General features: G+C 42.0%; 1 protein-coding gene across 3 annotated transcripts in view; it reads left to right on the top strand.

Moving 5' to 3' along the window:
• The first annotated feature begins 345 nt into the window (after window positions 1–345).
• The window catches only part of C1H8orf34 (chromosome 1 C8orf34 homolog), a 169,749-nt gene continuing 155,166 nt past the window's right edge, over window positions 346–14,928 (top strand). For all 3 annotated transcript variants that reach the window (XM_030500518.1, XM_030500526.1, XM_030500509.1), the window contains exon 1: window positions 346–903. In XM_030500518.1, the coding sequence (XP_030356378.1) occupies window positions 835–903 (69 nt within the window). In that variant the 5' untranslated portion in view covers window positions 346–834. The remainder of the gene's footprint in view (window positions 904–14,928) is intronic.

The following is a 14,928-nucleotide window of genomic DNA, read 5'->3' as shown; positions in this document are numbered from 1 at the left end:
GTGCTGGCTGCAGTCCTTGCACCCCTATTCCCTGCTCGCTGAGCTACTCGTTTCACTCCTCCCTGACTCTCCACCTGCTGAAGTTTTCGAGCCCCCCGTACCCTGGGCGGCCCGCGGCGATCACCCGGGGGATTCCTAGCCCCGGGGAGCAGAGCCAGATGGGATCCCTGCTAAACAGCGGTGCGCAAGCAGCGCCTGCGGAGAGCGGAAACTTGACCGTGCCGGGGGAGCAGACTGTCTGCGGAGGGGTGTGGAGCGGAGGGAAGGAGGCAAAGCAGCCCCCGCCTCCCGCCCGCTCTCCTCCCCCTTCCCTCGCTCCCGCCTTTTGTGCGCCGGAGCCCGGGCGCCAACGGCCGCGGCGCTGACAGGAGCCCCCGGCCATTGGTTTCGGGAGCGGGGCTGTGGTGAGGGCGGCAGCTCGAGCCGCGGCTGATTCCCGTAACCAAGGCGCTGCCTGGCGCACACGGACAGACACTAACAGACAGACAGAGGGAACGGAGTGGCGCGGGCTCGGCGCTGCCTTTGCAGCCTTTCTCCTCCCTGCACCATGCTCCGCTCCAGGCAGCGCCCGCCTGCTGCTCCCTGAGGGGAGATAGCCCGCCGCCGCCCCGCGCCCAGTTAAGTGGGCGACTGGCACGCGGTTACCCGTTCCCGCCGCCCGGTTACCTGAGTTAGCTCCGTCCCGGGCACTTCGGGCTGCCGCCCCTCCGTAGCGCCTCCCCCAGCTCCCGCTGTGGCAGCCTTTGGGCGGCGGAGAGTGAACCGCGAGCAGCCGGAGGGACTGCAGCCGCCGCCGGGGGAGAGGAGCTCCAGCCCCCGCCTCCGGAGCTCTTCATGGCGTCTCACCAGCAGACCAGGATCCAAGCCTACCTGGAGAAGAATAAGATCGGTCCCCTCTTCGAGGTAAGGTGCACGCTTGCCGGCCGGCTCCTCCGCGGCGGGCAGCGGTGGGGGTGCCCCCGCGATGGCCGCGGCTCCCCGCGCAGCACAGGTGAGCGCAGGGGAGACGACGAGTTCGAGGCGCCGCTTCGGCGCTTGCCCGGCTGGGGAGGGAAGGGCACGGCACCCCCAGCCCTGCCATGCCTTGCCCTGCTGCTCCGCACGAGGCGTGTGCCCTCGTGTCCCTCCTCCACGCCCCTCTGGGTGTCGGAGCTCCGCGCAGCCTTCCCTTCCCAGCCATCCCGCGGACGAGCCCCGTTTCCTTGCCCCGCCACAGACGCACCGCCCCCCGGCTCGCACACACCCGCGCGGGTCATGAGACAGGTGCCCCTCCGCCCTCCCACCCGCGGCACCAGGCCGCGGAGGCGCCCTCTCACCTCGCCTCGGCGGCCGCGGAGCCCCGCGGTGTGGGACAGCGGCTCGGTCCCAGTTGACTGTCCGTCTGCTGCTTGGGGAGGTGGCGCTCCCAAGGCTCCGCTGTCTCCAGGGCGGCAGCGCTGAGCAGCGAGCCGCGAGCGGGAGCCGAGGAGCTGTTCCCCCGGGACCGGCTGAGCGAGGAGGGAGAGGTGGATGCCTTCCCATCGGGAAAGCGGGCACTCGGGGGAAAAGCTGTCCTGAGAACAGCTCGGGCCCATGGTGTTTTCTGAAATTTTTATCTGCAGTCAGACACTTGGGAACCGTATTTTTGCGATAGATTTTCCTTGGTCTCACAAAGATGCACTTGCTCGGATTTGTAGGTGCACAGATGTGCATATTTTACTATTTCTGTGCATAAGCTATGAATACTTAAATTTTGAAAGAGTACTAGAGCAATCGTGATTATTACCAGTTTATCATCCTCTTTCTCATACAGTTTTTACATCTAAATGCACATATATTATACTCTGGCAGTGTTATCCCAAGACACAAGTCTGCCTTTTTCAATATTTAACTTGTTCTCAATCAGGCTTACTATGTATGAAATCTCTTTTATTCTGGTGTGATGGATTCCTTGTCTTCAGTGTATGTTTTGGGCAGCCAACCCTCATGAGAAAGGCTCAAATTTTCTTAGAAAACTGCACGCCAAGGGTCAGTTTTTGTATTTGCGTGGGCTGAGGCTGTTGTGACAGGTTATGTTGGCTCAGTGTCAAAGGTGTTAAGATATTTTCATTTTGCAATGAATAAAAGCCCATTTGGTGGAATGGTAACTGGGTACTAGGGAACAGCAGGTGATTTTTCTGGTTCTAGAATTCATACAAACTGAAATATTTGTGCAGTTCAATTTCTGAATAAACGGCTGTTCAATCAACACAGTTGCTAGGGCTCTACACGTAACTGACTCCCGTGTATTTCAATGGGAATTACGTGCCTTGGGGTTCTTGAGGAGTTAGACGCCTGACAGCTGTCATTTGCTTCTAAATTTTCTTAACCTGTTGTTTTACACATTAAAATTCAAACAAGCTACTTGAAATCACTGTTCTGAGTCACTGTGTTTTAACCAAGTTTCTCAGTAGTGTAAGAGCTCTATGTTTAAATAGTAGGATGCTTTAGTTATCAATTGTGGAGGAAAGAAAAGTTGTATTTGTTACAATGTTTAATGTATCTCTATATATTTCACTTATCACTATAATGTAGGAATTTAATTGTGGTAGAAAGAGTCTGTGGAAGACTCTTCACGTAACTGTGCAGGCTGTCCAGAGGTTGCTAGTGCACTTCTGTATACCAGGAAGAAATTTTTTTGTGAAATCAACTTGGACCTGAATACTAGAGTGGATTTAAGATATAAGGCTGTTGTATTCATGTAGCTGTTTAAAGTTATTCTAATCATTAACACTGAGAAGAAGAGGATCGTAATTCTTATCACCTCCACTTCCTGATTAGTCATTTAAAATATGTATTTCATTTTGGTGATGCATTTTTTGTTCTCAGCAGTTTTTTGAAGATGTACAACCTGTGCTCGATCTTGTAGCCATTAACGGCAAGACACGTATTTGAAATTGACAGAAATTGATTGAAAACTATGCATAGGGTGAAGCTTATGCTCCATACCAGTATTCCCATTATATTTGCATCGTGGTGTATCAAGAATACCATGTGTTTTTCCTGGTCAGAATGTATTGTGTTTGTGTGGCGAGGTGCTTGTAGCGGGGTGCTGCAGGGGTGCTACAGGGGTGGCTTCTGTGAGAAGCTGCTAGAAGCTTCCCCAATGTCCAATGGAGCCAATGCCAGCTGGCTCCAAGACGGACCTGCTGCTGGCCAAGGCTGAGCCCATCAATGACAGTGGTGGTAACGCCTCTGGATTAACATAGTTAAGAAGGGGAGAAAAGTTACTCTGCAACAGCAGTTGCAGCTGGAGAGAGGGGTGAGAGTATGTGAAAGAAACAGCTCTGCAGACACCAAGGCCAGTGAAGAAGGAGGGGAGGAGGTGCTCCAGGCACTGGAGCAGAGGTTCTCCTGCAGCCTGTGGTGCAGACCGTGGTGCAGACCATGGTGAGGCAGGCTGCGCCCTGCAGCCCATGGAGGTCCATGGTGGAGCAGATCTCTACCTGCAGCCTGGGTAGAACCCCATGCTGGATCAGGGGGATGCTTGAAGGAGGCTGTGACTCTGTGGGAAGCCCACGCTGAAGCAGGCTCCTGGCAGGACCTGTGGCCCCATGGAGAGAGGAGCCCACACAGGAGCAGGTTTGCTGCAGGACTTCTGACTCCGCAGGGGACCCATGCTGGAGCAGTCTGTTCCTGAAGGACTGCACCCATGGAAGGGACTCATGCTGGAGCAGTTTGTGATGAACTGCAGTCCGTAAAAAGGACTCGTGTTGAATTTTGTGGAGGACTGTCTTCTGTGGTGGGGACCGCACACTGGAGCAGGGGAAGAGTGTGAGGAATCCTCCCCTGGGGAGAAAAGAGCAGCAGAGACTATGTGTGATGAAGTGACCTCAGTCCCTATTCCACATCCCTCTGTGTCAGAGGAGGGGAGGAGGTAGAGAAATTGGGAGTAAATTTAAGCCTGGGAAGAAATGGAAAGGTGAGGGGAAGGTGGTTTTAGGATTTGATTTTATTTCTCATTATCCTGCTCTGATTTGACTGGTAATAAATTAAAGTAGTTTCCTCAAGTCGAGTCTGTTTTGCCTGTGACAGTAACTGATGAGTGATGTCTCCCTGTCCTTATCCTGATCCATGAGCCTTTCGTTATGATTTTCTGTTCCCTGTCCAGTGACAAGGAGAGTGGTAGACTGGCTTTGGTGGACAACTGGTGTCCAGCCAGGGTCAACCCACCACAGATATATTCACTAATGCATCAGATTTTTATGTCTCTAAAAGTTCTGAAACGTTGAGAAGAGACTTGTGCATTGTCTTTCATTTCATGTTCAGTGCTAGGAAGAGCTAGCATTTTCTTCCACCACTTCTGGTTTTGATGCTAATTAATCACCGTTCATCATGTTTTTTTGCAGTGAGCACTTATTTTCCAATACCATGTCAGAACAGAGTGGACTTGGATTCAATTTTCTGCAGTGTTATTTGCTGAGCAGGTTGTGACTATAATTGCTCAATATATGCTTGAAGCCAACATTTTAGGGAGTGCATAGAATAATACAGGGTAATTGAGGGCAGTCACAGGAAAGAAGAAAGTGGAGAGAGAACCTGCAGGCTTTCCGAGGTGAAGGCAGGGATGGTGATGCATAAACAGATCATACTGCATACTTGCATAGCGAATGATCGGTGATCAGGAGGACTTTACACCATAGATATTAGACAATTACACAGGCAGAGTTAGCTGGTGGCTGGAGCAGTGGGTGGTTTCCTGATGATGAAGTACAATTCCCCTGCATTACAGTCAAGAGCAGTAGATGCTCTTAGTTGCTATTGGTCATTATGTTCCAGCTGCTAGCAGTTTTCCTGGTAGTGTCTCTTTTTCTCTGTTCTGTCCTGTATTTGTGGCCTTCTGTTATTCTGTTACTGTGGTTAGTGGTTAGGGCCTTTTGTATTTCATTAACCAGTGTATCTGTTCTTTTGGACTCCATCTCTGTATCTGGTTTTTTTTTTTTTTTTTTTTTTTTTTTTTTTTTTACCTTCAGTGCATGCTGCATATGAGGATGAGTTCAGTTTTATTTCTTTGCTGAAGTTTTGCATGGTTTGACATTTGAACACTTCTCTTTTACACAAATTAGAAAGATAATTCAAGAGAAGCGCTGACATGCAAGATGAAGGAAGACTGTAGGCCCTCCCTTGGTTAAAAAGTTGTTTCCGTCTAGATAAGAAAGGTAGGAGTAACCTTCTGGAGAAAGAATTAATGAATTTAGGCTGACTCAGCAGGCATCAGTCTTCTACTCACTACTGCTACCTGTTAACAGATAGTAGGAAGTCCTATCCACTCAGCTATGAATGGTAACACACAGACTCACTTGATTCCAAACATTTTTACTAGTTAAATTCTTATTTATGGCTTAGAGGTGGGAAGGAAGGTGGGTGGGAATTAGTGTGTACATCTGAAACTGTGTCAATTTTCAGATTCAAGACAGATTGCAAAACAACTTCCAACACTTCAGCCTCATTTCCCCCTGTTGAATGTAGGTCCTCAAATCATGCTTTTTTCCAAAACTGTTACTTCTCTGCCATTTCATCTTACAGGTTTTTGCAGTTTAAATTCCTGTGAACCTATAGGTCAACTTCTGAATGCGCTAGGGCATGCAGTTGTTAGTGCTGACAGTAAGGTCTTAGATTAACCCCTTAAATTCTGCCAGGTTTTATGTGCTGGCTTATTCTGTTCTATGTAGGTTTTGTGTGTTGTGGGTTGTTTTTTTGCTGTTGGGTTGTTTTTTTTCTTTCACTTTTGAAAGCTTAGACATCTTTCTGTAAGAGATTATTGACATCTGAGAATACTGTGGTTAGACACCTAGTTTAGATTTGAGGAATGCCCTTTAGAAACGCCTCTTCTGGGATTTTTATGGTAACATGTTGCATAGCACTACCTGGTTTTTTTTAGATTTTTTTTTTTTACATTTAACTTGGAATGTAACAAGAATTCTAAATATGAATTATTTCAGCTATGAAGATTCACTGTTGGTTTTTTTTTCATCTTTCTAAAATGTGAACAGAAGGTGTATGCCTAAAATTGGCTGGGACAGAGTATTCAGAATCAGCACCCACTCATTTCTGTCTGAGTGAAGTATTGACCCACTTTGCATCTCAAGCATCTAATCTAACAAAATCTTTTTGCGTGCTGATAATCTCAATGAATAATCCTGGTGCCTGTGGGTATCCATACATCTAGACTTCTGCATGGTTGTATCTCTTTGGCATCCAGTTGTGTTGTCATTTGGGCAATCTGACAGTTTCTGTGAATTTGGAAGCTGGATCAGCACTCTTAAGAACAGATTGCAATAAATCTACAAAGAGCTCTGAGATAAATTTAGTGTTTTGGAATTCTCTTTTTTTATAGAACTGCAGCCAAAAAGCATCCGACAGGTACACTGTTGTTATGCAAACACAAAAAACCCCAACCCAAAACGCTTCTCAAAATAAACATACCAACCCCCTGGTTAACTAAGAATTTTTCTCAAAATAATGTGGGTTTAGAGCTATAATTTTTATTTTGAACAACACAAAGGCTGTGTTTATATTACTACACTTGCCTCCTTTTCTTTTAACAGCCAAAATTCCTGAAGTAAAATAATATGAAATCATTTTTTTTAATTTATTTATGGTGTGTTTTTCACAAATGAAATTGCATTATATTATGCCATAGCTTCCATTATTTAATTTAAATAAAATAATCATGCTTCTGAATTAAACCTTAACACATCCTAGTGCACCTGTTTGGTGGCTAACAGTAATTACAGTGCACCTTGTGACTTAGTCAAGTTCAGGAATGAATTTTGGAGTTTAGACCACCTTTTGAAGCAATATTTGCCCTCAATTCTTAAATACACAAATGTAGACATGCTCAACTTGAGTGCCTCATTTACAAGTTTGATTTCTCACAGTATCAAATTATGTTTTGAGCTGCAATATCTGCAAGGTGAATGATTGGGATGGTCTCAAAGAATTGCTTGCTTTTGAGCTTGCTCAAATTATTTTCTATTTCATTTTGGTATTATGCTTAATTGGTTAGACTCTATTGCTAGCATGAAAAGGTCTGTGTTCTGGATGATGTGAATTTGCACAGAGAAACATTTAATTTCAGGTAGCTAGATGGAGCCTTTGGCAGACCGATTTTTTGGTACTTGGGCATCACGAGTATCATTTATGTACTAGCTGATTACTCAGTGACATTGTTTCAGCTTGGCAGTCCGTCTTTCTGTTTTTCAAAGAATGTGTGGAAACCAGCAGTGATCTAGGAATGCTGCAGTGTTACACAGCGGGGGGTAGGGAATCATATATAAGTTCTAATTTTGTTTTGTTGCCAACTACAGTAGGACTTTGTGATAACCTTGATGTGCACTGAAGTAAAAGACCTACTTAAGGGGAATCAAAGTCAAATGGAAAAAAATGGAGCAGAGATGTCCTTTGCTTTTCGGAGAATTCACTGTGCATTCTGATAGTTGACTTGGTAAAGTTGTCTTTAAGGGAAAAGAAGTGAAAAAGACTAATTAAAACTATAGAGACTCTTTTCTGTTGACAAACAGTTCCATGAGCAATGGCTTTATCCTTTTTGCTTGGGTTTTATAGCGACCAACAAGATGCAAAAGTTGACAGAGATTTCCCTGTGGATGAGGCGTTCATAATTCTTCTCTACTGTGGAATCTGGGTTTAAGAAAAGAGGTTGCTCCTTAATAAGGAAAATCACATGTTTTCGTCTTGCTACCTGACAAGTTAATGTCTCAAAATTTGAAAGAACTTGTGTTTTTGTGATGTCTACTCCTCTGTGAATTTGTCTGAAATTAGTTGGAAGTTTAAAAAAAATATTGGAAAGAGGCAGAGATCAAGATAGAGGTATACATTTGTGTGGTCAGAAACATAGACGATACTCACGCAAACCTTGTTTCCACAGTGGCAAACCATAACTTTCAGGAAAGTGAAACATGAACTTTTGTAATTGCTCTTAAAAAAAAAAAAAAAATCCTTCTGGGCACAAGACACACAAAGAAATAAAAATCAAAGCTATATTCTTTGTCTAATAGTAAAAAAATTGCAGAATTGTGTCTAAAATACAGAATGATAAAATGAAAGAATCATAATAGCTTCCTTTTGTTACATGAACTTTCAGTGTTTTTAAACTCTCAAAATGACAATTACTTTATTTCCTGAGCGGGGAGCAGAAGGCATACGTGGCTTGCCATAAAAATTAGCTGGGAAAATGAGAGGTAGTTCTCAATTGAGTTGCTCTCACCATCGCATAGCAGGAGAGCCTGACTGCTCAATGCTAAGGTCTAGAGCTAGCAAATGTTTAAAAATAAAATAAAATGAGTCTAATGTCTTTGCTCTAGGATATGCACTAAGACAATGATGACTTTGAATTTTTGTCTGGCAACCCCTGAGTGATGAATTAGTGTGGATCAAAATAAGCCCCATTACTGCTGCTCTTCTTCCTTTGTTTATTTTTTATCACATTATCACTCTTCCAGGTTTTGGTTGATATTTAATGGATGGTGTTAATTAAACCTGAACTAAGCTCTTTGACTGTTTAGTTTCTTTTGATTAATCCAGTCTTTTGGTATAAAGGACAAATGTAAATGTCAAATATTAAATAGAAAACTTTAATGGCTTTAACTCATTCTTTAATTTTTTTCTAATGGGTTCTTTGCTGTTACTGATTTATACTTTTCCAAGTGGGCTAGATTCTATCTGCTGAGTCAGCACAGTCTCAGCTTTCTGGTTGAAGCTTCTGAGGGGGAAGGGGGCAGCTAGTACCTTAACCACCATTTTTGTTATGGTGATGCACTGCTTTACTGTTCTGGAGCAAGTGGTTTTCTTAGCTGCTTTATCTTGGCATTGGCTAAAAAAACACACCTAGAAAGACACCTCTGATTGCTTGCTTTTGAAAGTCTTACTTTGTAAGTGGAAGTGTTAAAAAATTGAGTTAGAAAGATAATGTTTAAGAGCATGGGTTTTTACAGTTCGCCTCTAATTTTGAAGGTTTAATTAATACTCTTTCACTTTTCTCAATGTCTTTTCTTCCCACTTGGTACTTTCCATTTTCCTTCTTCTTTCTATGAATGAAGAGGGGGACACCAATAATTTCTCATTTTAATTTGTCTAGGGATTATTTTTTTTTAATAGTAATTTTTGTTTCTTTTTTGTCTTGTAATTATTATTTTTTTAGGGGGTGAGAAACATATGCTTTTGTATGAGTGAGGGGTAATGGAGGTACATTGTCATCTTTGGACTTGACAGGTGGCCTCAGGCATTTTTGTGTTCACCAACTTTTGGAACTACCTAAATGCCTTAGTGTGTATAATATCTAGATAAACATGAGGTGTTATTAACTGTATTGTCTATTATCCTCCTTGCATGGACGCACACTTTCTTCTTCTCCTAGTTTTTAAGTATGAAAGAGGCATATTCTGTGTTAAGAGAAGATGCTTCTTTGCCTGGAACTTGGAGAAACAGTTAAAACCCAGTTGAAAGCAAAATAATTTTCAAATAGAATTGTTAGGATACTGGCTAAGGCAGTGTGCTGTTTTAGACATTCCTGAAGGTGATGAAAAGCAACACTTATTTGATAGGAAGAACAAGGATTCAGAAGTTTAATTCTAGGACATAGGAAAAGACCATGATCACTTGAAATACACACCTATGCCTTTTCCAGGATAACCCAACATCCATATCTGTGCTCAGTAAAAAGGGTAATAAACTTTTGAAAAGCTTGCAACAGACATTTTTGATGGCCTTAACTTTTGTCAGGTTCTGTATGCCAGGCTGTGTTAATTTCTCCATTGGTTATGCAGTTTCACTGAATACCTATTTTTAGTTCCATCCAAAAGTGTTCAGGAAGAGTCATTAGAATGAAGTTATGATGCCCCTCTGGTTTTGTTCTTCTATTGGTTTGGGCAGTTTTCTTTCCATAGTCATGTAAAATTCAAGCATTATCTTTGCTTTAAACTTCAGGTTTTCAGTGAAATACCTCAGTTTTGAACATAATTTCAGATAACACTGTGAGGAAATGTGTTACAATTCTGGGAAATGCCCATACAAAATGAAGAAGACGTGGGAACTCGCTTACCCATCGTAAGTAGAAAGCTATTTTACATTAGCTATCTCTCATAAAATTTCTGTTCATGTGGAGAATGGAAATTGTTACCTTCTTTTGTATTTATATGAAGCATTCTTTCCTCATTTTGCCAGCTCCCTGCCATATTCAATGAGTAAAATCACTCTATTCATGAACCAGATTTCTCTATAGCAGCTGGAACAATATGGTTATCAAGCTTTTTTGTTGACTTCTGGAGGAGCTGTTTCTGGGGCAGAAATAAGAAGAGTTTGGGTCTTTCAGTTGTGTTGGAGGTGTTTTAACCGAATCGTTCCCCCTCTCATAGCTTGTTTTACCCCAGACACTCTGGTGATTTAGTGCTACTCAGAAATGCAGGTTGTGAGGCTGATCTAATAGACAGTTACTGCAGGTCCTGTTCATCGTCATTGCTGACTATTCATTCCTACTGTCATTCCAGAACTTGTGGTTGTCTCATACTACAGTTACCCAGTTTAGGAAGATGAAATAGAAGAAAAGGAAGCCTGCAAAGAAGTGAAAGCATTTGGTTGGTTTAGCTCAATGGGTTGTTGCCAGGTGGTCTGATAAGGAGCTTGGCATTGACTCAGGAGAAAAAATGTGGGTGGCCAGAGAGTGAGGGGAAGGAGAGGAGCATGGCTGCCTTTTTCTCCGGTAGCAAGTTGCTATATGGGCATAAGTGATCTCCAAATTACTCCGTGAATTCTAACTAATTACTCAGCCTTGTATACCAGAAGCTTGTGTGCTTAAGTTAGCTTCTTATGGATCTTGCTTTTTAAAGGTGCAGCTCTCCATAGGTAGGAGAATGCCATGGATCCCACCCCAGACCCTTCTGTGAAGGAGCAGAAGAGGGAATTGAATAATTAAGGAGGATTGCCTAATGAATTAGGAGGAAAAGGACCATATGAATACGCTGAGCGTGAAAGTGAGAATGGATAGGAAATGGAAGGGGATAGGGTGGCAAAGATTAATGCTACATTGCTAACACATTATTTTTCTTCTCTATTTCTTTTTTTTTTTAATTTCCTATAATCTCAGTCCCTATAGTCAAATGGTTACCTGGAATCTGTACTTTCTTTTTTTAAAGAAAGGTTCTAGTGCTTGTGTTTGCTGAGTTTCTCACCCTTCAGTCATACTCTCAGCATATAAGAGTATGCTCACATAGAAAGAAAGAAAATACAAGAAAATATAACTTTTTAAATATATATACATAGAAAATATAACTTCTTATTATCTAAAGAAATGTGCATGTTTTGCAGTGTCTAATTCCTAGTACTGGATCTTGTAATATTGCTTTGGTATAGATTTGCTGGTGACTTAAAGTTGTCCTTAGCACTACTATTAACACCGGTTGCTGTGCCACAAACTCCTTCTTCAGGATTGCATTACACTCCAAGTTGATAGCCGTTGTGTCTCTGCTGACATTTGTATGGGTGGAGAGGTAAACTGATGATTGTGAAGGATTCCTCTGGTCAGGTACGTATTGCAAAGAAAGGAGTTCTATGTTTCTTTTGGTATATTAATTCAGGAAAGCTGCTCTATATTGTTGATAGCAGAACATGTACTAGAAGCCTAAATAAGTGGAAGCTGGCTTTTCTGGAGACTTGGAATATGGTTCCTAGAACTGAAGGAAGGCTGGTTTCATCTGTAGATCACCTTAGGAGAGAGCTTGTGGTAGCAATTATGGATAGGGCAGTTAGAAAATAATTTTATGAGGCAGATTCTGTGATAGTTTTATAGAGATGGAATTGGGGGCACAGGTGTGAGTAAGGCTACAGTTTCATTTGAAGGAGAAGAAATGAAAGGACAGGATAAGGTTACTGGATTTCTGTGACTGGGTTTACTGGGATTTCTCAGACTAAAAATCGTGTGTGCATGTGCACGTACCATGCAATGCGTATAGGTGCTCTGAAGCATTGGGACACACCTGAGAATCCCATGTGCACCTGACAGAGATCCTGCATAAAAGCAGTAGGTGCTGTGTGTTTCTGTTCAGACATATTGTATTAGCTGCACATGTCCAGGCCAGTTGGGCATGACATGCTCAATACACCCGATGCAATTTGGGTATTCATCTTCCTAAGCATTCTGAAGAATCTTGTCCTTCCTGCCTAATCAGGACAAAGTAGAGTTGTCCAGGGACATACAAGCTGAGAACAAAACCAAGGTTTGCAGATGCAGAAATTCCTCTGGGTATGCCATCATGAAACACCATAATTGTGCTGAGGATGAAATCTGAGCAGGACTAACCCCTTGGAGAGATGGCAGGTTGCAATTTACTCACTGAGTATCTTTTTCAGACACATACCTTTGCATGATTTAGAGCTCCCAGGAAAGAAGGGATACACCAAGAGAAGACTAAATTGCTGGAGCAACAGAGTTAATCTCTATTTCTTATCCTGTGAAGGAGGAATACCTGAAAGAAGATAGCAGGGGAGAAAAAAGAACGAAAGTAAATAACAAACTCAAGAGAATTGATTTTATTCTGTGTTTCTCTATAAGAAAAGGATTAGAAAAATGAAGTTGGCCAAAATGAAGGTCCACTTAACATTTATTTAACCACTGAAGAAGAAGTTAAGAAGTTGGGAGAGGAAATAAAGCATACACTAGTTAGGGTACTGAAATGGTGGCCAGTTATTTGGCTTCTGTGCCTACTTCTGCTACTGCTGTCCCACTGCATTATCATGTATTATTCTGTGCTTGAGTTTCCCCTTGCTTTGTCTGTCTTGTTTACCCGCACAGAGACTACAAACCTTTCTGGTTCTTGCAGTCTTCACACAGTTTAGAAGTTTTCACAGCAACGCCCTGAACTCATTATGGCCATTTTGCTTCCTCTTCTTTCTTTGTGCTGCCTCAGTGCCTGGTAGTGCCATTAATCCCATTAATTTGTGTCACACATTCACAAAAAGTTTTTCTCTCCCTTCTCCCTTGCTTAGTGTGGTGGTTCAGGGCTGCAGTGCTGTCCATGTGAGCACACTACATTCCTACAGAGAGCCCTGCTGCCATTGGTGAGGCCCTGATTCGCCAGAGGAAGACCTTCACTTGTAACTAGGCAGATTTAGTCTAACATTAAATTAATAGCAATCAAATCATCAGGAAGTTTTAATTAGGTGATCACTGTCAAGCTTGGGAAGTTACTTTGCTGCATGAGAAACAAACAAAAACATACATCAGTGATTTGCAGGCATTGTTTTCTAAATAAAAAGCAGTGGAAAATAAGATTAATAATGCTTTAGCTCTTATTAAAAATAGCTCTAAAACTCCCAACTTTTCACATCTTCTAAAACTACCCAGATTTCAGTTTCTAGAAATGAAGAGATTTTTAGTTACCTAAGCCATTGCAGTCTTGGTAGTAGAAGTGCCTGATAAGAAATGATGGACCTAGGTACAATTCAGCGATCTGTCCTTAAAAGTTACCATTGCTACCCATTTAAAGTTTTCAGTCATTATCACAGTAGTACTTATTTATATATCCCCTTAAGGCTCACTCTTTCTTGTGAAATATATTCCTTTAGACCTTTGTTTTGAAAACCTAAGCCAGAAGACAGCTCGGGGATGTTGCAGGCCATGTCCTGGGTAGGTTAGCAAGGGCATGCTGACTAGATCCATGGTGACAGTTTATGTGGAGGACATAGTCAAAGTGCAGATGGCAATTTTTTTAGAAATATATCAGTGCTGTGTATGTGTTGAACTTACTTTATTTGGGCTAGAAATTTATTTGAATAAATTGTTCCATATGATGTAATTATTAGAAGTTGTGTTTTTTGATGACTTTGTTTAAAGCCATTTTTTGTGCTTTATTTTTTCTCTTGGAAAAAATGTTTATTCATTAGGTTATAGTTTTGTTACAGAGACCAATATTAATATTTTAGTTATTTCATACTTACGCTTTGTGTAATGGAAAAATGGCTTTAATGTTGAAATCATATATGTAACTTAGCCAATCTATAACTTCTAGAGTGGAAAGAGCATCCTGCTTATGTAAGCTGATATTTATTTAGCTGTCCCCATTGTCTCAGACCTACTTTATTTGCGGGCCTGATACGGTAAGTGTCACCCTTAAGCCTGCACAACCAATGCATTTATCCTGCTAGAGGCCAAACAGAACTGTCCAACATCCTCTTATTTCAGAGGCTTTTTTTCAGCTTGGTATTGAAATAATTCTCAGTTTTCAACTGCTCTTTAAAGCTAGTGTGAGGGAGGTTTTTCACATTACTTAGGTGAGGATTGTGTAAGGACTTGGACATGCAATTAACTTTTTAATGGAACAAATAATGAGTAATTCATGCAACACAACGTATATACATGCTTCTGCTTTTTTCCTGTAGCATTGCTTATGAATCTGCATTTGAATGAATCTCACTTTCAGCCATAAGTGCTGGTATTATACTGAGAGGTACAAAAGAAAGAGATCAAAAATATGATTAACATTAGTCGGATCACATACTTTAGCTTAAGTCTTCATATATCCTATTTTGTGTTTGTCCTCAGGATGCAAGCTATGCTACCTTAAACTCTTTCATAATGGCACATCGATGAGCAGATGTGGGTAGGTCTGAGAATGTAAAATTTATAGGCATAATTTTTGGAAGATAGGGATTGACAGCAATGTACAACTTAGGGCTGGGTAGAAATATTTCATTCCTTTTTTTGTTCTTGTTGAAAAACACAAATCCTTTAAACTTTTAAGTTTGCTAAAGGGAAATGTTTTGTTAAGGCAACCTGTAGTGTTTTTGTGATGAGTTGACTTTCAGCTGAACTTCTTCATTTGGCTGAATTGCTTGATGGAAATTATAATTTGGATGTCTCAAGCTCCTAGAAATTCTTTCCATGGCTTGACTATGCTG

Source organism: Strigops habroptila, chromosome 1 (genome assembly GCF_004027225.2).
Source record: "Strigops habroptila isolate Jane chromosome 1, bStrHab1.2.pri, whole genome shotgun sequence".
NCBI lineage: Eukaryota > Metazoa > Chordata > Aves > Psittaciformes > Psittacidae > Strigops > Strigops habroptila.
Note: the sequence above shows the minus strand (reverse complement) of the source record. Positions and strands in the feature narration are given on the sequence as shown.